This window comes from Geotrypetes seraphini, chromosome 1 (assembly GCF_902459505.1).
Source record: "Geotrypetes seraphini chromosome 1, aGeoSer1.1, whole genome shotgun sequence".
NCBI classification, from domain to species: domain Eukaryota; kingdom Metazoa; phylum Chordata; class Amphibia; order Gymnophiona; family Dermophiidae; genus Geotrypetes; species Geotrypetes seraphini.
Window position 1 is genome coordinate 4,046,055 of NC_047084.1, and position 22,832 is coordinate 4,068,886.

At 42.7% G+C, this 22,832-nt stretch overlaps 1 protein-coding gene across 11 annotated transcripts in view; it reads right to left on the minus strand.

Annotated features, from left to right (window-relative positions):
* RFESD (Rieske Fe-S domain containing) overlaps nucleotides 1–19,766 on the minus strand; it is a 67,632-nt gene extending 47,866 nt beyond the window's left edge. The window contains exons 1-5 of one of the 11 annotated variants that reach the window (XM_033916752.1): nucleotides 18,536–18,591; nucleotides 17,449–17,836; nucleotides 10,798–10,975; nucleotides 10,675–10,709; nucleotides 71–3,205 (exon numbers count right to left, since the gene is read on the minus strand). In XM_033916752.1, coding sequence (XP_033772643.1) covers nucleotides 2,936–3,205; nucleotides 10,675–10,709; nucleotides 10,798–10,975 — 483 coding nt within the window. In that variant the 5' untranslated portion in view covers nucleotides 17,449–17,836; nucleotides 18,536–18,591 and the 3' untranslated portion in view covers nucleotides 71–2,935. The other 10 variants (XM_033916566.1, XM_033916475.1, XM_033916218.1 and 7 more) reach the window with 10 other exon arrangements.
* Between the last annotated feature and the right edge of the window lie 3,066 nt (nucleotides 19,767–22,832).

Genomic DNA, 22,832 nt, shown 5'->3' on the forward strand with positions numbered 1-22,832 from the left:
AATATTGTAATTTATAGCTAAAGAGACATATGATCAAGAAATGGTTATATTTTACTTCTGTGATTATGATAAACATACCGAGGGCCTCAAAATAGTACCTGGCGGGCCGCATGTGGCCCCCGGGACGCAAGTTTGAGACCACTGCTCTAAGCTGTCTTAATTTCCCAAAACCTTTAGCAGCAGTCGACAATTATTAGTTTCCACAGAAGGCTTGGAACAAAAAGGCCTTGATGTTTTATTGCCTGATGAAAGCTTCTATACTGCTACTACTGACTGGGTAATCAATTCAGAGCAGTTTGCATGAGCTTCTCTAACGATGTTATAATAAAGAGTTAGGATTTTCTGAGATGGTTTTCAATATGCAAGATCTGAGCAACGGGCACTGTGGATCGTAAGTCAGGCAGCAAACAACCATGCTTGATTCACACACAAGAGCACATTGATATTGTATGTGATCTTATACTGAGCCAGGAGGATGCGCTGAAAACACATGCAGAAGCTATTGCCAGTGATCTGTTGCATAGCGGGGAACTACTTTTATCTTCTAACAGGAAAATGCCCTAGCACATCGGGTAAAGGACACCATAGAACTGCTACATTGGGAGACCCCGGACTTCATTGGTCTTGACCTCTGGCCTGCGAATTCAACAGACCCAAACCCAGTTGACTACTGGATCTGCGAGCTGATACAGGAACATGTCTACCAGACAGCAATATCCAATGTCAAAGACCTTAAAGAGTGCCTCATCTCTGTTTGCACTGAGCTGAAGTAGCGCGTTGTTGACAAGTCCATAATCGGTGTAAACCAAGGCTGAGGGTGTGCCTTCGTGCAAAGGGAACATACTTTAAACATCTGCTTAATTGAAACATTACTTTTTGACTTTACATTTTTCTGCAAGATACGCCATAAAACATTTTTTTAAAAATAAATTTTATATTTTTTATAACAATCATCTTGAAATCAACAGATTACATGGTAATATAAATGAAAAAGGAAATCTAAACGTATTTTAACTTTTTGTCAGTCCACAATAATTGGAGGAGAGTTACAAATAAACTGGAGAAATTACATTAACATAATTCCATAGGAAACCAAATGGACACCCTGAAGTAAGCCTAAAATATTAACTACAAGCTTATTCTCGTCTATTGGTATGGGTACTTGCTGTCACCACACCGTTCTCCACAATAAATCTAAATAACTGTGATGAATCAAAGAAAATGTATCTAGCTCCCTTATAATTAAACAAACATTTACATGGATATCTTAATACAAAAGTAGCTCCCAGTTTTAAAACCTGGGGTTTCAAAAGCAAAAACTGTTTTCTCTTTTTTTGTGTTAATCTAGACACATCTAGGTAAATTCTAATTTTTTGATTCAAAAAGAGTACATCTTTGTGTTTAAAAAACTTCTTTAGAAGCCAATCTCTATCTGAGTCAAGCGCTAGTTGCACAAAAAGTGTGGCTACACTAAGGGCTCCTTTTACTAAGGTGCGCTAGCGGTTTTAGCGCACGCACAAGATTAGCGCAAATTACCGCCTGCTTAAAAGGAGGCGGTAGCGGCTAGCACGCGCTATTCCATGCATTAAGGACCTAACACACCTTTGTAAGTTGATCTATTCCTGATGACTCTAATAAATTTGTTAAGTCCAATAAATCAATTGCTGGTTTCTGTTGTTCTTCCAAGGTTTTTTTTTCCCCCCATGGCAATATAGTAAATCTTTGAAATAGGCGGGAAAAAGTTTTGTGGGACCTTCAAAATCTCCAAGGCTGAGATAGTAGGTGATTTGAGAAAATTAATCAAACTTAGATTCTGTTTTCTTGTTATATTTTCCAATGTTTCCAGCTTAAAGTTAATGTTGCCATTATCTTTCATCAGGAGCTGATTTTGTGCTCCCAAGCTTTCCAATTTTTTTCCCCTGCTCCAGTGATTTATTCTTTAATTTGTCCACTCTTTTTGCAATACTAACGACTCAGATAGTATTCCAGAACAATGTGTAGCTAACAATTGTAATTGAGATCCTAGAGAAGATTGTAGTGTTGAAATAGCTTCCCAAATATAATTTAAATCTATAAGTGGGGGCTTCTGCAATGGAGCTATTGCAACTTTAAAGTCAAAATCTTTAGATTTCACAGTACCTGGAGGCAAAGTGACCAAAGGGGGTCCCTGGGTACCCTCTGCCAATTCCAAGATTCCACACGGTGGCAGTTGTATTATTGAAGTAGCCGATATCCTCCTCACTGCCAGTTCTTCTTCCTCCTCTTCACAGCCCTCAGAGGCTGCTGCTGGGCTCTCCTCGCTCCCCATACTCTGCAGCACCAGTAGGGGGAGTGGCCGCACCGGCATTCTACGCTCTTCTGGCGAGAGGCTAACTGCCTCTAGAGAGGTTGGAGAGCTCTCTGACATGCTCACCCCAAGCCGAGGTCTTCTCGTCCGGCACTTCTTTAGGCACTCGCTCGACGAAAGCGTCCATTGGGCCTGATAGCTGAGGTTGTGACCCAGGTTCGGAAGGAAAAACCCGGGTCTTCGAATTCCGTTTCACCATAGGTAAGAGTGAAAGACTCGGTGTTCTGCCAAGCACCTTCAGGACGCCATCTTAGTTAGGCTCCTCCCCCTCCCAACTTCCGCCACAAAACATTTTTATGTGTTTTTATTCAGTTCACAATTCATTTTCACAAGGTAGTGTACTGCTGTGGTACGGTAACAAAAAACATTTTGGTGTGGGGTTTTTTTGATTCACAGTGTACAAGTCCCATTTCCCCCTTCATCCTTCAGCCCAGCATAATTGAGAAGCAGAAGCCAGGTTCAAGAACAGGAGCATGATGGTTTTATGCACATCAGATTATGCATTATGAAAACATCTTCAAGATATATGGTATTAGGCACAAATATGTTTTACTATCCCAGCAGTTTGGAGGCTTAGAAGATGCAATTTCATTTATTTAAAGATGGGTGTACAGGCTTTTTGTACTTATCTGCATAATGGTCAGATTCAAAACTAAGACTTGTGTCTGACAAAGTCACATAGATGTCTCCATTTTTCACAGTTACTGTATGAATCCTCTGCTTCATGCCTTTTGAGCACCATTTCGGCATAACGGATGGATGTTTTGGATCTATGGCCTGATATAATCCCTCTCCTGTTGCCAAAGTGATCTTATATTTGTGCCAAGGGCAAATGACACAGGCCTGACCATTAATATCCTAAAAAAAAAACCACACCCACACACATAATCAGTTAATGAAAGATTATGTTCATAGCTGGATAATCTTCTTACTGTTAATATACACAGGAGTCTGTACGTTAGGTTATCAAATCCATGCTTGCAAACTATTGCAGAAGGGTGTCAATCACAACTTTCAGCTCCTTCACCTTCTCCGTCACCTCTTCAGTTTGTACCAAAGCAATCAATCTCCACCGTAACAGAAGAAAAGAGGAGGGGCACGGGGATCTTCCCAGAAATAACATACATTTCTGTTCTGCTCTGTAACTCATGATTAGCCTGAACTTGCAACATAGATACATCAATGAGCCAACCTGCTGTGTGCAACTAGCCCCAACGCTCAAACTCACTCATTACTTTATAGGCAATTTATTCGTACATATTCATCCAACTAATAGGAGAACTCCAGTTCCAGACCATAGAGTTGTCTGAGGCAGAAAGCAGGCGAATTGCAAAACTCACAGGGTGGGCCACACAGACTTCTGTATATATTAATAGAAATATCCAGGTAAGAACCTAATCTTTTATTCTGTTACATAAACATAGGAGTCTGTACATTAAGTGACATACCAAAGCATTGTCAGATGTTTAGGGTGGGACAGATGAGCCTGCCCGCAAGACCTAGGACCCAAAGGCAGTGTCCTCTTGAGCTACTACAGCCACTCTGTAGAATCTTGCAAAGGTATAGAGAGTAGACAAAGCAGCTGCTCTACAGATCTCTTCGGGTGGAACTGCCCTGGACTCTGGCCATGAAGATGCTACACTTCTGGTCAAATGAACTTTGAGAGAAATAGGTGGCTGTTTGACATGAATGTTGACAAAATTGCCATGCAAATCCATCTGGCAATAGAAGCCTTGGAAGCTGGTCTGCCTCATCTTGAGTGATTGGTTAGAACAAAAAGATGGTCAGAAAGTCGAATCCAAGTACTGAAGTAAAACTCTGCATATCCAGCCTCTACAATATCTTATCTTGCTTAGTCAAACCCTTAGGTTGAAAAGCAGGGAAAAAAACCCTTTGGTTAATGTGAAAGACTGACACAACCTTTGGTAGAAAGAAGTTACCATAATAGTGAAACCCCAGCCTCTGTGAACCTGAGAAAGAGTTCTCTACAGAAAAAAGACTAAGTCTGAGATCCATCTCACAGGCTATTACCACCAGAAATACCATCTTTACTGCGAGATCCAGAAGTAACGCCTCTTGGAGAGGTTCATATGGAGGCTTAGCAAGACATTTCAAGATGATATTAAGATTCCAGGATGGAAAAGGCTGGCACAATGGAGACCGTAATCTATGTGCTCCCTTCAAAAACTGGGTCACATTCAGATGAGATGCCAGTGATAGCTTTCCTGCTCGAGCTTGAAAGCATGAGAGGCCTGCTACCTGGACTCTGAGAGACACTTCTACCTGTCCAACCTGTAGAAATACCAGGATAACAGGAATTTTTACCTGATCTTTGGTACACCAGAGCTAGAAAGTCTTCCAGGCCTTAGTGTAAGCCACAAACATCAATGGTTTCTTTGCTTGTAGAAGAGTTAAAATGACTACCTCTGAATAACTCTTGCAGGTTAAGGCTATGCATTCAACAGCCATGCCAAAGCACTCTGGGTTTTCCATGGCAATTGGTCCCTGAGGATTCCGGTGTAAACTGGCAACTTGATGCATCTGTCTGGTTGCAGATGCACTATAGCCTCATATTACGGCCGGTGTGGTCAGTCCGGGGCTACCAGGATCACCAGTCCCAGGTGATTCACAATTCTGTAGATGACCTGGCCCACCAGGGGTCATGGTGAAAAGATCTATGGATGCCTTTCTGGCCAAGGCTGAACCAATGCGTCAAACCCTGCACTTCCCAGTTTGTCTCTTCACCTGTAGAAGTGGTTTGATTTTGCATTCATGGTTGATGCCGTCAAGTCCATCGCCGGTCTTCCTCAGCTTTGTGCAATGAGGTGAAACACTATTTGGGACAGGAACCACTCTAGAGTCTGCTGGCTGAGAAATTTTGCCTATATGTTTTCTACTCCTGCTATATGGGCTACGGAGAGCACCTGAAGATAAGCTTCCGCCCACATGAACAACATCTGGTCTTCCAGACATAATGGGACACTTTTGGTGCCTCTCTGTCTCTTCACATGAGCTATTGTTGGAGAATACTCTGACTGCCTTTCCTTCCAGATACTTCTTCAATGCCCTCAACACTAGTCAAATGGCTCATAGCTCCAGACAATTTATGGACCACTTTCTCTGTGGGAGGATCCATTGGCCCTGTATTGGATGACCACCACAATGGGTCCCCCAGCCGAACAGGCTGGCATGAAGTCATTAGGATCACCCAAGAGGAGATGAGAAGAGGCATGCCCTTCAATAAAGAGTCCCCTTGGGGCCACCAGCGCAAGCTGCTCTTTACTTTCCCTATCCAGAGAGGCTCAGCTGGAAGGGATGTCACTCTGGGGACCACCTGGAAAGCAGGGAATCCTGGAGGGAGTACACATTACATTACACTCTGACTTATATTCCGCCAAAGCCCTTTCAAGCTCATGGCGGATAACATATTTGTATTACTGGGAACAAACCTAATTAAACATAACGCAATGACAAATATTCAAATAGAACATTGACAGTAGATGATAATAAATTTCAAGATAAATAATTTTTACACAAGAATGTCTTTACAAGTTTTCTAAAAATAGTATATTGACCTACTGATCTTATTAAAATAAGGAGATCATTTCAAATAAACCTCCCCCCCTTTTACAAAACAGTAGTGTGGTTTTTAGTGCTGGCCACAGCGGCAACAGCTCCAACGCTCATAGGAATTCTATGAGCATCGGAGCTGTTACCACTGCGCTACTGTTTTGTAAAGGGGGGGGCGTAAACAAGCCTGATAAAAGAAGGATGCCCTCCATTGAACAAATGATCTAATTGTCTTTGGTGAGGGAAATTGAAGATAGAATTGCTTTTGTAAAACATGACCTGATCTTCTTGCTAGTAATGAAATCAATTCTACTAAATAACATAGCACCTGGCCATATAGAATATTAAAATTAAAAATCATAATACAAAGCTTAAAATAAATCCTTGCATTTACTGGCAACCAATGTAATTTAATGAAGTATGATGTAATTCTATCATATTTATTGATGGAAAAAATTACCACCGCAGTATTCTGTGCAGTTTGTAATCTTTTCAACAATCCTTTAGCACATCCTAAATAAACGATGTTACAGTAGTTTATTTGGGAAAGAATAAGCAATTGAACCACAAGTGCAAAAACTGACTTATCAAAATATTTCCAAACTATCTGTAATTTACTTAAAAGAAAAAAATATTTTACTACCCAGATTAACTTGATGTTCCAAGCTCAATGAATTATCTAACTGAATGCCCAAAACCCTTACCCAGGGAACTACTTCAAGGATAGCCACTATCAAAGTCCAGCGCCTGGAGATAATACCAGGTCGTGAGATTCGTTATAATCTCAGTCAATACTCTGGCATTGGTAAACCATTCATAATACCACAACTACATCTCTCAATGCCGCTCTCTCTTCTTAATAAATTGCTTTAGTCAAACTATCAGGGCTTCAGACATGCCATTTGGTCACCACACAATTTTTTGTGTTTGCTTGGTTGCCAAAATTCTTCTCACTGGCTATGGCTTCTTCTCTAGCCCCTACTCAATATGTTTCACAATTTTTTGGTTTTTTTTAAGTGCTTCATTATATCTCAAACTTATTAAAGTGCTTAATGTCAATAACTTAACCGTTATAAAAACTGGTTAAAACTTATCTTATTATATTCTTTTTCTTGATGATCTTATCTCATCAGGAAAGGGACCTGTCATATCCGACATGTTTCGCCGACAGGCTGCTTCAAGAAAAGGTCCCCCCTTCACAACTTATTCTGCACCATCCCGATCCACATAGAAATTTATCCAAAAAAATTTATATGTGGATCGGGATGGTGCAGAATAAGTTGTGAAGGGGGGACCTTTTCTTGAAGCAGCCTGTCGGCGAAACATGTCGGATATGACAGGTCCCTTTCCCGATGAGATAAGATCATCAAGAAAAAGAATATAATAAGATAAGTTTTAACCAGTTTTTATAACGGTTAAGTTATTGACATTAAGCACTTTAATAAGTTTGAGATATAATGAAGCACTTAAAAAAAACCAAAAAATTGTGAAACATATTGAGTAGGGGCTAGAGAAGAAGCCATAGCCAGTAAGAAGAATTTTGGCAACCAAGCAAACACAAAAAATTGTGTGGTGACCAAATGGCATGTCTGAAGCCCTGATAATTTGACTAAAGCAATTTATTAAGAAGAGAGAGCGGCATTGAGAGATATAGGTCGTGAGATTCAGCATTACTAAGAGCTCTGAAATTTGTTTCCTGAGTTTCTGTTTGCGTAGCTCTGGAAGAAAGATGCAGTCTTTCACCATGTCAAAGTAAACTCCCAAATTCTCCAAGTATTGAGTTGGCTCTAGATGACTCTTCTCAAAGTGGACTATCCAGCCCAGCCTATGCAGGATATCCACAACTTGTTACACTGCCTGCTTGCCCTCTGATCTTGATGGAGTGATCAGCCAGTCGTCCAAGTATAGGTGTACTTGTATCCCCATCCTGCGCAGGTGAGATGTGACCACCACCATCACCTTGGTGAAGGTGCCTGGGATCATTACCAACCTGAAAGATAGAGTTGCAAACTGGAAATGCCTTTGAAGGACACAGGATCTCAAATATTTTTTGTGGTCTGGGAAAATGGGAATATGAAGGTACTCCTCCATCAGATCTAGGGAAGCTAAAATTCTCTCAGAGCCACTGTTGCAATGACTGAACCATATCCATGTGGAAGCATGGTATTCTCAGTATTGCATTTATGGACTTGAGATCCAGGATCAGCCTCCAATCTTCTGTGCCTTTCTTGAGTGCTGTGAAATATATGGAGTATCTGCTAAAGTCCAACTCTTCTTTGGGAACTGGTTCTATGGCTTGAATTTCCAATAGCCTTTGCATCTTGCTTGGACCCTGGCCTCTTTTTCTGGACATCTGGCTGGAGAGTCCATGAACAAATCTGTAGGAGGGTGATAAATCTCAATCTTGTGATTCTCTCAAATAAGATCCAAGACCCAGTGGTCCGAGGAAATTTTCTCACACTCCCTCCAGAATGCAGACAGACAGTTTCCTGCCAATGTGCGGGGAACGGCTGCTGACCTGGTTTCATTGTGACTTCTTGGAGGCTGTGCAAAAGCGAGACCCTGAAGGTTGATGGTGTCTGGAGTTGCTAAATCTCTCTCTGGATCCCTGATAAGATCTCTGAGCGGAGTAACCGGCATAGTACTACTGGGAACGTCATGAGGAACAAAAAAACCAAAATAATTAAAAAAACATAGAAACATAGAAATAGACGGCAGATAAGGGCCCACGGCCCATCCAGTCTGCCCACCTTAATGTCCCTCCCTTACCTTTGCCCTGTGAAGAGATCCCATGTGCCGATCCCATTTGGCCTTAAAATCAGGCACGCTGCTGGCCTCAATCACCTGTAGTGGAAGACTATTCCAGCGATCAACCACTCTTTCAGTGAAAAAGAATTTCCTGGTGTCACCTCGTAGTTTCCCGCCCCTGATTTTCAACGGATGCCCTCTTGTTGTCATGGGACCCTTGAAAAAGAAGATATCTTCCTCCGCCTCGATGCGGCCTGTAAGATACTTGAACGTCTCGATCATGTCCCCCCTCTCTCTGCGCTCCTCGAGCGAGTATAGCTGTAATTTGTCAAGCCGTTTTTCGTATGGTAGATCCTTAAGTCCCGAGACCATCCGGGTGGCCATTCTTTGCACCGACTCCAGTCTCAGCACATCCTTGCGATAATGCGGCCTCCAGAATTGCACACAGTATTCCAGGTGGGGCCTCACCATAGATCTATACAATGGCATAATGACTTCCGACTTCCGACTGACGAAACCCCTTCGTATGCAGCCCATGATTTGTCTTGCCTTGGACGAAGCCTGCTCCACTTGATTGGCAGACTTCATGTCCTCACTGACGATTACCCCCAAGTCTCGTTCTGCTACCGTTTTTGCTAGGATCTCGCCATTAAGGGTATAAGACTTGCATGGATTCTGGCTGCCCAGGTGCATAACTTTGCATTTTTTGGCATTGAAGTTGAATTGCCATGTCCTAGACCATCGCTCCAATAGGAGTAGGTCGTGCATCATGTTGTCGGGCACTGAATCTTCGTCTGTTGTGCATTTGCCCACTACATTACTCAGTTTGGCGTCATCGGCGAATAATGTTATTTTACCTCGAAGCCCTTCTGCCAAGTCTCTTATAAAGATGTTGAATAGGATTGGGCCCAAGACTGAGCCCTGTGGTACTCCACTAATCACCTCCGTCATTTCGGAGGGGGTGCCGTTCACCACCACCCTTTGGAGCCTACCTCCAAGCCAGCTCCCAACCCATTTCGTCAATGTGTTACCTAATCCTATAGAACTCATCTTGCTCAGTAACCTGCGGTGTGGTACGCTATCGAATGCTTTGCTAAAGTCCAGGTACACGATGTCCAGGGACTCCCCAATATCCAGCTTCCCCGTTACCCAGTCAAAGAAGCTGATCAGGTTGGATTGGCAGGATCTCCCCTTAGTAAATCCATGTTGTCGGGGATCCCGTAGATTCTCTTCACAGCCAATCAACACAACTTCTCAGTTCGCTTGCAGAAGGAAAAACTGAAGAGGGCATTATATTCCACTTGTGAAGGAGGAGCTGAAAGATATGATTGTCATCTTTCTGCAATAGCTTGCGAGCATGGATTGATCAGCTAATGTACAGACTAACATACATAACTGCTCAGCTCTTGTGCACAGTCCTCCCTCTTTTACCACCGAAACTCAACACAAACAGTGTGCCTATAATTTGAATGCTGTTTGTGTTGAGCATTGCCGAGTAAATTAAAATCGCTTTGTAACCCATTGTTTTCCAGGCAGTGCCAGAACTTCTATGTATCTGCTCCGTCTTGGGAAAATAGCTTTGCGAGAGCTGGCACTGTTCTCCACGATAAGTAGGGATTTTGAATTCTTACCACCCCCAGAATAAGCATTTCAATTACTGTCTGCCAATAGCAACAATGATTTTCAAAAGAAAGTCTTCAGTAATGAAGCAGCTGCTCAGTTAAATACCACCGGCTAAAAATTATTCCCGCTTTAAAAGGCAAAAAGGGGAGTTAATCTGTACCTGGGGTTTTCATTTTGAAATCCCTGCATATACATTTACATGTGTACTTTGTATGTTATAAGCAGCTTGAAGTCTGTGCGCATATCCCAGCCAGCCCTAAAACTTAAGAGCTCCAAGAGGCGTTTCCTTTTCATGCAGCCTACTTGTAGGACTTGAGAATTGCACCTAATAATAGCCATAATCATCATCTGCCTAACCCTAAGTTAAAACATAAAATGCAGTTTACCTCTATTTCTCCAAGATGTAATGGTCCCCCTGCATCTGCAAACAAAGATCAGAGGCAACAACTGAAAAGGCCAAGTTTTGTGTTCACCAGTAAAGCACAGTGGTCTGAAAGCACAAAACTTACGGTAACAGTGAAGATCCATAGCATGAAGATTTTCTTCATGGTAAAAAACCACAATTTCTCTGCCATAAACTGTGGCACTTATCCTTTTGGAATATTTGATGTCTTCAATTTTACCCACACAGAGTGGTAAATCATTGTCCTCTTTGGAAGTGTTTTCCACTGGACAATTTTGATCCATCTGAAAAACAAAATAGAAACAAAGAATCAAAAACAAAACTACACTAATGAAGTATTCAAAAGCACATATTATACTATAAAGGCTTGATTAATGACCACATATTCCATTATTATCTTAAATCCACAAATCCAGTCACCCAGATTACACTATGCTTTAGGGTGTTTCTGGAATAGGTAGACAAATGTTTGTGCTCTCAAAGCCTTGCATATTCCTTATTCTTAGGCTCAGACATTTTCTCTGGCTTCTTTGAACCTCAATCAGACCCAGCCAATTTTAGGATGTGCCATAAGGACAATTCTATACAAGGGTGTGGTATAGAATAGATTGTGCAGTTGGTTAGCATGTTTCTGACTTTTTTGGAACTGGATTTCATGTTCATATTATTTATATAAAAATCCATCATTCATCAACAGAGATTGATTCATAGTACCCCTGATGCAGGCGCATTTCATGTGCCAAAACACGGTATTGTGTTGAGCTTTTATCATTCATTTGGACATCAATAAAAATTACATTTTTATCCTACTGGCTTCGTTTGTTTGGTGGAGAGTCCATTATCCCATCCCACTTCTTTTTCTCCTTTGCTTGTTTTGCAAGGGGTTGTTCCTTGCTGGACTTTTTGTGGTATCTATTATTACCATGCACCAGAAAGACGTTGATAAGAAGTCAGGAGGGTCTTTTGTGGTGGTGGTGGGAGAGGGGAGGGGTACAGGCGTGGAGAAGTTGAATGCTGATGTCGTTATACTTTTGGGGAGTTTGGATGGGGTAGGAGACATTGTGTGCAATAGGGAGACAGGTGGTGAGGGTGTTACCTATTCTACCACATACCTAAAAAAAAGAAAGCAAGCAAGCTACTGAGCCTGATTTGGGGCTTGCTATCTGCACTGCTGCAGCCAGAAACCTACAATGTTCTTAACTGTAGCAGTGCTCACTGAAGAACTCAAACTGCTTTTTTTCCTTCTTTTATAAACACTGCTGCTCCCATTGGACATGCTAGTAAATACATGTGTATTTTTGTCAGCGCTCTTCTAGGTATTTTACAAAAGACTCTATGCTCAGCAGGAACAACTGAGCATGCCCTAATCTGGACATCTCAACTCCTCTTTCAATGACTGATCTAAAATGGGCTTTCATATATTAGTACCTCACCAATCTTATCAAATTTCACATAAAGTTACTAAATGAGCACTGATAAGCACACATTTTTTTGCAACTAAAGTACATAGGCTGACCACTGCCTATAGCACAACCTACTTTGTGATTAGTTCTGCTTCTGTTTTCTACGAAAATGTAGAATATGATTTCGAATGAGGTGCAAGCCAAAACTTAAAAAAAAAAAAATGAGCACTGATAAGCACACATTCTTTTGCAACTAAAGTAAATAGGCTGACCACTGCCTATAGCACAACTACTTTGTGATTAGTTCTGCTTCTGTTTTCTACGAAAATGTAGAATATGATTTCGAATGAGGTGCAAGCCAAAACTTAAAAAAAAAAAAAAATTCAAACTGTTCTGCACCTCCATATCAACCTCACATATTACCAGCTGCCAATGAACCTTCTCTGGAGTTGTGCTGCTTGATTCAGGGAAATTTTTTTTTTTATTCAATTCGATTAACTTTTCCCATCCAATAGGGTGTTTTTTCCCCCAAACGTTCTAGTGAGTTTGTTTTGCAGCCTCTTCACCCACCCCAGCCCCCTTTGTCCTCTCCAGCCCTATGCCGACGCTGTAGTGTAAACAAAAAAAGACTTTTCCTCTCTGTTAGGTCCTAGCTCACAATCGCTGTCTAGCACCAGCTCTGGCAGGATACACATTTCAAATCTGACATATTGTAATCACAAAATAGAAAATATAATTATTTTTCTATCTTTTGTTGTCTGGTCATTTTATTATTCAAATCATGTTGGTCCCAGGCTCTGGTTTCTGTTTGTCTTCTGTCAAATCTCTCGCCAGGGTTTCCTGCCCATTTGACATCTAATTCTTTTTCAGTGCTCATCATCCATCTTCCAGCTGAGCTCTGTACCTTCCCTTCCACTGCTATACCCAACATTTGTTTCTTTCCCACTGTCTACCATCTCTCTCTCCCCCTTTCACTCTGGGTCAAACTTCTCTATTCCCCTCCAAGCAGCATCTCTCCCTTCCTCCCCTCCATTATCATGTGCACCATTTCTTTCTCCTCATGTATTCTCTCTCCCTGCCCTATATTCAACATTTCTCCCTCCCCTCCACCATATGCAGGATATCTTCCTTTCACCCCCTTCTACCTCTATTGCATCTCTCACTTCCACTCCTCCATCCCACCTCCACCATTTCTTCCTCTCCCCCCCCTGTGCAATAGCTTTCCATCCCTCCTATCCTCCTGTGCAGCAGCTTTCCTCCTTCTTATCATCCTGTGTAGCAGCTTTTCATCCATCCGTCCCATCACCCTGTGTAGCAGCTTTCCATCCCTCCTATTTCCATCCCTCTCTCCCCCCTCGGGCCTCCTAAAGTAGCAGCAGCAGTGGTGTGACCAGCTTGGTAGAGGGGTATTCCATGTCAAGTGGACCAGGAGCTCATGCTCGACCCCTTGAAATCCAACCAAATTTTACAGGGGTGTTGTCTAGGGTCTCAAATGAAACTCTGCAAAAATTTTTGCATCTATCTCAGTTTGGTCAGGAGTTAGGGTTGGTTGAACAAAAGCAATTGATCCACTCCCATGCCTCGTGTGACCTAAAACGGCAACTTTGCTTAAGCACTGCGACAGAAGGAAACTACCTAGGAGTCTCAAATTTTGCAGTTTGGTACAACACCTTGGGGCAAGTTTCTGTGCCAAGTTTGAAATATTTTGCAAACTTGCTTCCATTTCTATAGGTCAGCAAAGTAGGCAAAAAAATTCACAAATGAAAATTTTTGGCAAAGTTTGGCTCTACTGCTGCTAGTAGGTAAGTCAGCTGAGGGTACAACTTTACCAGCAGACATGTATCATGAGGTATTTCCAAGATTTGCAATATGAGCTTTTACAGTCAAGTGAAGGTGAAGATATGACCATCCCAAAAATATGGCTTTATGCAAGTTTTCACTGTTTTTCAGATTTAAATATCTCTAATGTGTAGGTTTAAAAAAAAAATATTTGAAAGAGCATATTTTTTGCTACAGAAGCTATACTGTTTCATCTTTGGCATGACCTTTCTTTGGTGAGAATTAAAGCTTCAAAGATTAGTTGTATATGCGCACGAATATTTAAAATTGAAAAGAGGCATGTTTAACACAAACCATGTTGTAGGCAAATGAACAAGGTACATGAAGTTTCATCTGGGCAGTGCGGTGAACAGGCTTGTCACAGCCTGCCTGTAATGGCTTCCCTCTGCCATATCATCATGACATGGCAGAGGGAACGCCCCAGAGGGGCAGGCCAGGAGAAGTTTGTTCACCACGCTACCGCTGCTTCTGCCAAGCTGGTCACTGCCACTGCTACTTTAGGAGGCCTGGAGGTATGTCAGGACTCAATGAATTGGTGAGTCCAAATTTTTTAGAAAGTGATTCAATTCAAGTTTCAAGTTTATTTAAAATTTCTTATCCTACTCAATGAAGCTTCTGAGCGGTGTACAATAATAAAAATATAAACAGTGTACAACAACAGTAAGACAAGGTTAAAACTTAACAATATATGACAGCAGGGGAAGTTAAGAAAACAAAAAAGACTTTAATCTAAGACAAATGGAAACAGAAGGAAAAAGGTAAGAACTACAATATTCTAAGAAAAGAGAATAGATAAGGGACAAACAATAGGTGAGGAAGTAACTCTAAGGAACAAACGGTATGAATTTGGCCCTTACAAGGGCAGTTACATTTCAAAAGCATCTTGGAATAGAAGTGTTTTCAACTTAGTTTTGAAGTGGAGTAGAGATAGCTCTTCACGTAGATAATTGGTAATGGAATGCCAAAGAGATGGTGCGGTCACAGCAACATTGTTTGATCTTATTGTGTTAATATGCTTTAAGGAAGGAATTGTAAGAAGGCTCCGAGTCATAGAACAGAGGGCTTTGGATGGACAGTAGGGAATGAGAAGGCTGTTGATGAATTCAGGTTGGTTGCTTAAATGAGTTTTGAATGTAAGTAGGATTTTGTAACTAATTCTGTGTTCTACTAGTAGCCAATGTGCTTTGCGCAGAAGGGGGAGAAACATGGTCTTATTTTTTTGCATTAAATATAATTTTTATTGCAGTGTTCTGCACTATCTGAAGGTGCCTTATTTCTTTTTTGTTATGCCTTTATAAAGGGCATTGCAATAGTCTATACAGGAAATCACCAGAGAGTGAATTAGTGTGTTCAAAGAGGAAGGTTCCAACAATTTGGCAAGAGATCTGATCATTCTTAGTTGGTGAAAGCATCCCTGAACTACTGTACTGATGTGAAGATGATAGGTGAATTTGCTATTGAAGGTGACTCCTAACAATTTTAAAGAGGTTACGATTTTAATGGGCAAAGACTTGAATTTGAGAGGAGCCAGTATAGATAATCCTTCTTTGATAGGGAAAATCATTAATTTGGACTTTTCAATATTAAGGGCCAAAATGTTTGAATCCAGCTATGATTTAACTTTCTCCAGTTTCTGACTTATGATTGTTACTTCATCTGGGTTATTAAGATTAATTGGATGAATTAGTTGAACGTCGTCTGCGTATGCAAACATCGTGAAACCAATGGATTGACCTAGCGTTAAGAGGGGTGCCATAAAGATATTGAAAAATAAGGGAGACAAGATCGAGCCTTGTGGGATACCATGTTTATTTTTAAAAGATTCTAAAGATGAGGTGAATTGGTGAATTGATTCAAATCTGCGAATCAGGCAGCATTCTAGAGTAGTCTCCACACTCTGAAATACACTCCCTGAAAGGCTTCACTAAATGCAAGACCCAGGAAGCAGGTAAAACTTGGCTCTTCTCTCAAGTCTTTAATAGAAGAAGCAATGAACTTACACATACTCTAGAACAGTGGTCTCAAACTCAAACCCTTTGCAGGCCACATTTTGGATTTGTAGGTACTTGGAGGGCCTCAGAAAAAAATAGTTAATGTCTTATTAAAGAAATTACAATGTTGCATGAGGTAAAATTCTTTATAGTTTATAAATCTTTCCTTTTGGCTAACCCCCTCTTTTACGAAACTGCACTAGCTGTTTCTAGCACGGGGAACCGCGCTGAGTGGCCTGCGATGCACCTGACGCTCATTGGAACTCTATGAGTATCGGGAGCAGCGCAGGCCATTCAGCGCAGCTCCCTGCAATAGAAACTGCTAGCTCAGTTTTGAAGAGGGGGTAATACGTCTTAATAATAATATTGTAATTTATGGCTAAAGAGACATATGATCAAGAAACTGTTTTATTTTACTTTTGTGATTATGATAAACATACCGAGGGTCTCAAAATAGTGGGCTGCGAGTTTGAGACCACTGCTCTAGAAGGACTTGTTTATCCATTCCTGTTCTAAATGGGATTATATTCATGCACCCTTTTGATTTCATTCACAACTTTCCTTATATTAGCCCCCTCACTCTTAATTTCTTTGTTCCACCTTTGCTTATGTCCTTTGCTATCTATAAAAATGTTTTATCGTGCATTGTGTTGATATTAAGTCATACTATGTACTGTTTTTATCACTGAAAGTTGTCTTGGGTGAACTTCTTCAACAAGGTGGTAAACAAAAAATCCACTTATATAAAACTGTAATAAGCCCTTATTGTCTATTCACACAAAAAAAACAACAACAAGGAAACAGACCCTCCATGGAAAACAATCAAAAGCAAAAAAAGTGGGGATGGAACAGTGCAAATCAACCTGGGATAAACATGTAAAACATCAAATCTGAATCAGTCTTTATGATAAAAAATGTATTTTATTGATGAAAATAGACCCAACACAGTCCGTGTTTCGGCTCAAAAGCCTGCCTCAGTGATACATGTATAATCTAAACTGACGGTAAGGATGGAATAAAAAAACAAAAAAACCTGTGTGTTTAGACAGTAATTCCAGTAGTTGGGAAGTAAGGCCAGTGCTAGACAGACATCTATGACATTTGTCCCAATTAAAACATGGAAAACTTCCACAGTGTGTCCTGATTATGCAAAGATAAATTTGGATGGGTGGGCATGGCCTTCAATGACAACTCCAACAATTGGGAATTACAGCCAGTGTTGGATAGACTTCTACAGTCTGCGACCCCAAAAATTGCAAGGACAGACAAGAACAAGCAAGCATATATATATGAATGTGATATAAAATATGCAATGAATGTATCTCAGAGGGGGGAAGGGAGAGGCAACTTAAGGTTGACAGCAAGTAAAATAATGTCAGTTTTACATAATTCCTAGCTGCAGCAATGAAAAGACACCAGACCAATGCCAGAATAATACCCTCAGGAAATAAACAGCAGAACCCAAACCTAGATCCTTCGATCACTTTTCAAATATGCTGTTCCTATCCATCATCCTGCACCTACCGGAATCTCTCCAGTGGGTAGTGGGTGAACAAGAGTAATCCAGAAGAACTCCTACCCCAGTAGCTCTCTCAATCAAAATGGTAGTCTTGGCCCTCCTACCACTAGGTGGTCAGGCTGGTAAATAAGGGAGTGTTCCTGACAGCTCAGGGATGAAAGTTGATACTTCAAGATGCTATTTTATTCTTCTGTATAATGAACTGCTTTTCATGCTTCACAAAATATCCATCTTAAAGCATCATTTTTGACATATAACATATGCTATTAGCACAGTTTATTAAAGAGGCCTTAAGTCTATAACTGAGGCAATGGAGGATGAAATTTCAAAGTCACAAGGATATGTGGGATTTGAATCCTGGATTTCTCCAATGTTTCTTTAAGCAATGGACTCCTAGTATCAATAACATCAAGTATGACACAAAAATAAACAAAACAAAAAGTAGAAAAGTTAATCTATTCTGAACCAAACGACTTTTATAAAAATAAACTGCAATAACAATGAATGATAAGCAATACAAGTAAAGCTCTCTAAACTGTAAACACTAGTTTGGAAGCTAGAACAGGTCTGATTTTCAGCATATCCAAAATATGAAATTTAATTTTTTAAGAGAAGCCATTTAAATATAATTAATGAATGGTCTCTGCTAAAAGTCTTAAATCCATATCAGTAAAGACTTTCAATAACCCGTCTATAGTTGTATACTTGGATGCACACAAACGGGAGTAAATAATGTCAAGCCTGACAACTAAACTGAAGCTGCCTCTCGCATCACAGAAGCTGAATTTCCTCTTATTCCAAATTCTGTGACACATCAGGCAAGTTGGCGTGACTACAGCAAACGTGCACGCTGGTACAACTTGTAAAACATACTTCCTGAAGCCTTTTGAAGCTTACGGCATCACGTTACGTGTTTCAATCTCACTCCAAAATAACGACCCTAGAGCAGACAGCTCAAAATGTTGTACTACTCAACCCTCTGGCAGAGCGAGGTGGGTACGTTACGATTATAAAACGCGCTACCACGGTAATATCCATGCTTAATGCCCGCGTTCCCTCCCGGCAACCCCTGCGAGGTTTATGAATCTTGACCTTCTTCCCACCTACACATCCTCTCCTCCCATTCCTCGTGCTACTTCGTCCAGGCACGCGCCCCTCCTCGCAACCACCTGAACTCCCGCGAGTGCCGCACCTGCGATAGAAAGAGGCGAGGAAGGCTCGTGACCAAGCAGCTTCCCTATGCAAGAAAATACATGCAGGGATGGGGCGGAGACTCCGGCCATAGCTCTGTAGTGCGCGCGCTTTCTTCCGCTCTCTTACTGAAGCCACGAAGCTACAGGAGCACGTGACTACCATATGGTGTTTCGAAGTTCGCGGAAAGAGGCAACGGCAAGCTTAATATCCTGGACACTACTAAACACATGGAGCTTCTGAACGAAAATTAAAGTGCAAGCTTCCCTGAAGCTCGGTCTCATTAGTTTTGACAAAAAGATGGTTGTTGTTGTTGTGTTGGAGCAGAAGTTGAGGAATAGCGTAGTGGCTAGAGTGCAGGCTAAGAAACAGGAAAACCTGGTTACAAGCCCACTGCTTATTCTTGGGCAAGTCATTCAAACCTGCCTTACTTCAAGTAACAAAAGTAGGGGCCCTTACATGGATCATTCTCATTCCCATCTCTAAAGAGCATTTTAGCCGGGGGGTAGTGCCCACAAGCTAACGATTAGCGCAGACCAGCCCCACATGCAAAATGTACATTTTTAGCTCATTCGTAGCTAACACATCTAAAAAGGACCACGTGATGCCTCAGTTCCGCCTACTATCCTTTGCTGCAGTAAACACGCAGTTCTTTCCACGGCTTTATAAAGGGGTCCTTTAGATTATAAGCCCTCCAGGAATAAAGAAAAATTGTGGAGACAAGATCAGATTGCTAGCAATAAAAGGTTTGATATACAGTATTGCCTTTTTGTGAAAACTTCATTTTCTCTGTCCCTGTAAGTTCACACTGGGGTTTTTTTTGTTTACTTTGAGCTAAGGAGGGTTGTGTGACTTGCCCAGATTTACAAGGAGCTGCAATGAGAATCAAACCAAATTCCTCCTCATCTCACTGTACTACCCATTGATTAGACTACTTATCAACTCTAGAATATCTGAATGTAAAGAAGATATAACATAAGAGTTGCCATATTGGAACAGACAGAAGGTCCTTCACATCCAGTAATCTGTTTCCAACAGTTGCCAATGCATGATCCCAAAAAAGTAAAAACAATTTTATGCTGTTTATCCTAGAAATAAGTAATTAATTTCTCATCAAAGTCCATCTTAAAAACTGGAAACGCGTTGGACTAAGTTTATATGCCTTTGCTATGTTTAGTAGTAATAATAGCTTTATTTATATCCCACTATACCTTACAGTTCAGAGTGGTTTACATCAAGAATAAACTGCATAACTGTTTAACTTGCTTTTCAAACCACCCTCATATGTGCTATGATCTGTAATTGTTTTCTTTATGATAGCCTCTACCATTTTGCACATCAGTAATATCAGGCTCAGCAGCCTATAATTTTTTGAATCACCTCTGGAACCCTTTTAAAAAATGGTGTTATATTGACCACTCTCAAGTTTATTTTTCAATCCTATTAGTACTCTGGGATATATACCATTATCACAGGTGATGTGTTGGGATTATATACCATATATTATCCCAGGCAAGCAGGCAGCATATTCTCTACATGTGGGTGACATCATCCACGGAGCCCCGTCGCGGACAGCTTTTCAAGCAAACTTGAAGATCTTAAAGTTAGTGCTGCACCGTGCATGCGTGTGCCTTCCTGCTCAGCTAGAGGGCGCATCTCTTCAACGTGGTTCTTAGTTTTCTGCAGAGCCAGAAAGCCCTGTCTTTTCTCTGCGAAACTAAGTGCCTTTCTTCCACTGCGGCTTCTTTTATTGTTTTCATCGGAAGTTGCTGTGCCCCACGTCTTTTCTGTTTTACAAAAAAAAATTATTTTTTAATTGCATCGGGGGGTCCAGGTTTTTTCCTAGACCGCCTGGCCTCGCAAGGCCGTGGCCTATTTTTCCTGCCTTATGTCCCAGCCTCTTACCGGTTTCAAGAAATGCATGCAATGCGGTCAGGTGATCCCGATCACAGATCCGCACTGTTGGTGTATACTTTGTCTAGGTGTTGATCACCCTAGGGACTCTTGCCCTCGTTGTGCCACCCTCCAACCTTGGGTTCTTCGTCGGCGATGGGCCAAGATTTTGGAACTTTTCACCATGGAAAAAGCCTCGACCCCGGTCTCGGCCTTGACGTTGGCCTCGAAGACCTCGGTCCAGAGCATGTCCCCCTCGACTTCGAAGGCTTCGGCTGCTCCGGCTTCGAAGACCTTGACCTCGGGTAAATCTCCTCTTCCTCCTTCAGGTTCAGCTCAACTACCGAAGAAGCCATCCTCAGAGTCTCTGGCCACCCAGGCAGTGAGTGTAGTCCTGCCGGCCTCTGTGAGACCTCCTCCTAAGTGTTTCTCCACATTATAGGAATACTCTGCATCGAGGTTGCCCTCGTTGGAGCGCACTGCTGCACCAGTTCGTCCAAATCCTTTGGTCTCGGTTCTGATGTTCGAGGATATGCTTAAGGCTATCTTAACCTCACAAATCTCCCCCGACCTCGACCTCGCTCGTTGTTGACCAGCCTGGGCATCGCGCCAAGGGCTCTCGAGGCAAGGTGCGTCGGTCCCGCCGCTTGTCCTCAAATGACTCCTAGCCTACTCCATCGAGGCGGACTTCCCCTGCCGCCCAACCTCGTTCGAAGCACGGCCTAAACGTACTGCTTTGTCGAGGCAGCGGTCCGCTAAATGGCCTAGGGATTCTCCCCCGAGACGGGGTAGGTCACCAGGTCCTCACACTACGGGGTCCATCCAGCCGTCAGACCTCGTACTGTCTGACCCTCGTCTTCGCCGATCTCTTTGCTGTCTCCAACCTCTCTGCCACATTAGAAGGTCTCTTCTTCCCGAGGCTCACCGAGGCGGGCTCCCTGGGTCTCCGTTCCTCAGACCCCCGGGTCCTCGCCTTCCAGGCTCTCTAAGTGCAAGCTGTCGTCAACTCCCCCTCGTTCTCTCAGCGGGGCCTCATCGACGTCCCTGCTTATGGACACTGACTTGCTGGCGCAGTACTTGAGGGAAGCTTCCCCCTCGTTCTCCGCTGCCCCGAAGTCCCGCTTGGCTTCGCCCCTTGAAGGGTGTTCTGCGGGCAAGCCTTCATCCTTCACCAGGTTCGTGCTGGACATGGACCTCCAGTCGGACTCCAGGTATACCCGGGAATATTTGGAGGAGATGGAACTTCCTTATCTACCGAAGGAATCCCTTTGCCTCCCCCTGAATCCGGTCTTGCAGCAGACTTTCTTCCGGAATTTGGAGACACCTTACGCCATTCCAGCCATGCCATCAAAGATGGAATCCAGGTACTGGACGGTCCCATGTAAGGGGTTTGAAAAGGCTCAGCTCTCCCACCAGTCCTTGGTGGTGGAGTCTTCTGTAAAGAAGTCTAATCCTTCCAAGGTTTACGCGGCTGTCCCGCCGGGCCGGGAAGGCCGGTCTATGGACAAGTTTGGCAGGCGCCTGTACCAGAATTCGATGATGGCGGAGTTCTGAATTACAATTTTACTTTTACATCCTTTCTCAAACATTGCGTCAAATCCATGCCATCTTTTCAGGATGATTTGGCTATCCATCGCCGGACTAAATTTTGCCGGCTGCTGGATAAGCTGTCGCAGATTCGCCTTTATATGTTTCAGGCGACCTATGATGCCTTTGAACTCTCCTCGAGGGTCTCCGCCTTTGCGGTTGCCATGCGCCACCTAGCCTGGCTCTGCATAGTTGACATGGACCTGAATCTACAGGACCGTCTGGCGAATCTCCCGTGCTTGGGAAATGAGCTCTTTGACGACTCCATCAAGGCGGCCACCAAACACCTCTCCGAGCATGAACGCTCCTTCGCCTCCTTGGTCAGACCCAAGGCGAAGCCCGCTCCCCCTAAGTCGTACAAGTTGCCTCCCTGGCGCTACCCCCAGAAGTCCATGACAGCTTTTTCCAAGCCGCCACCTCAGCGTCAGCTGTAGCAGAGGGTCCCCCAAAAGCCTCAGACCCCTGCAGCGGCTAAGCCTGCGCCGTCCTTTTGACTATCCCTGTCGGAGTGGGCCGGCCCCTTCCGTCCTTAAGCCTTCTCCTCTGCCTATCGGGGGCCGCCTCAGCACCTTTTGTCGCAACTGGGAACTGATTACTTCGGACAACTGGGTCCTCTTCGTCATCAGAGAGGGGTATTCACTTCATTTCCAGACGCAGCCTCCAGACCTGCCCCCAAGAGAGTGTCATTCCAACCCGTTGCAACTCCCCCTGCTTCTCC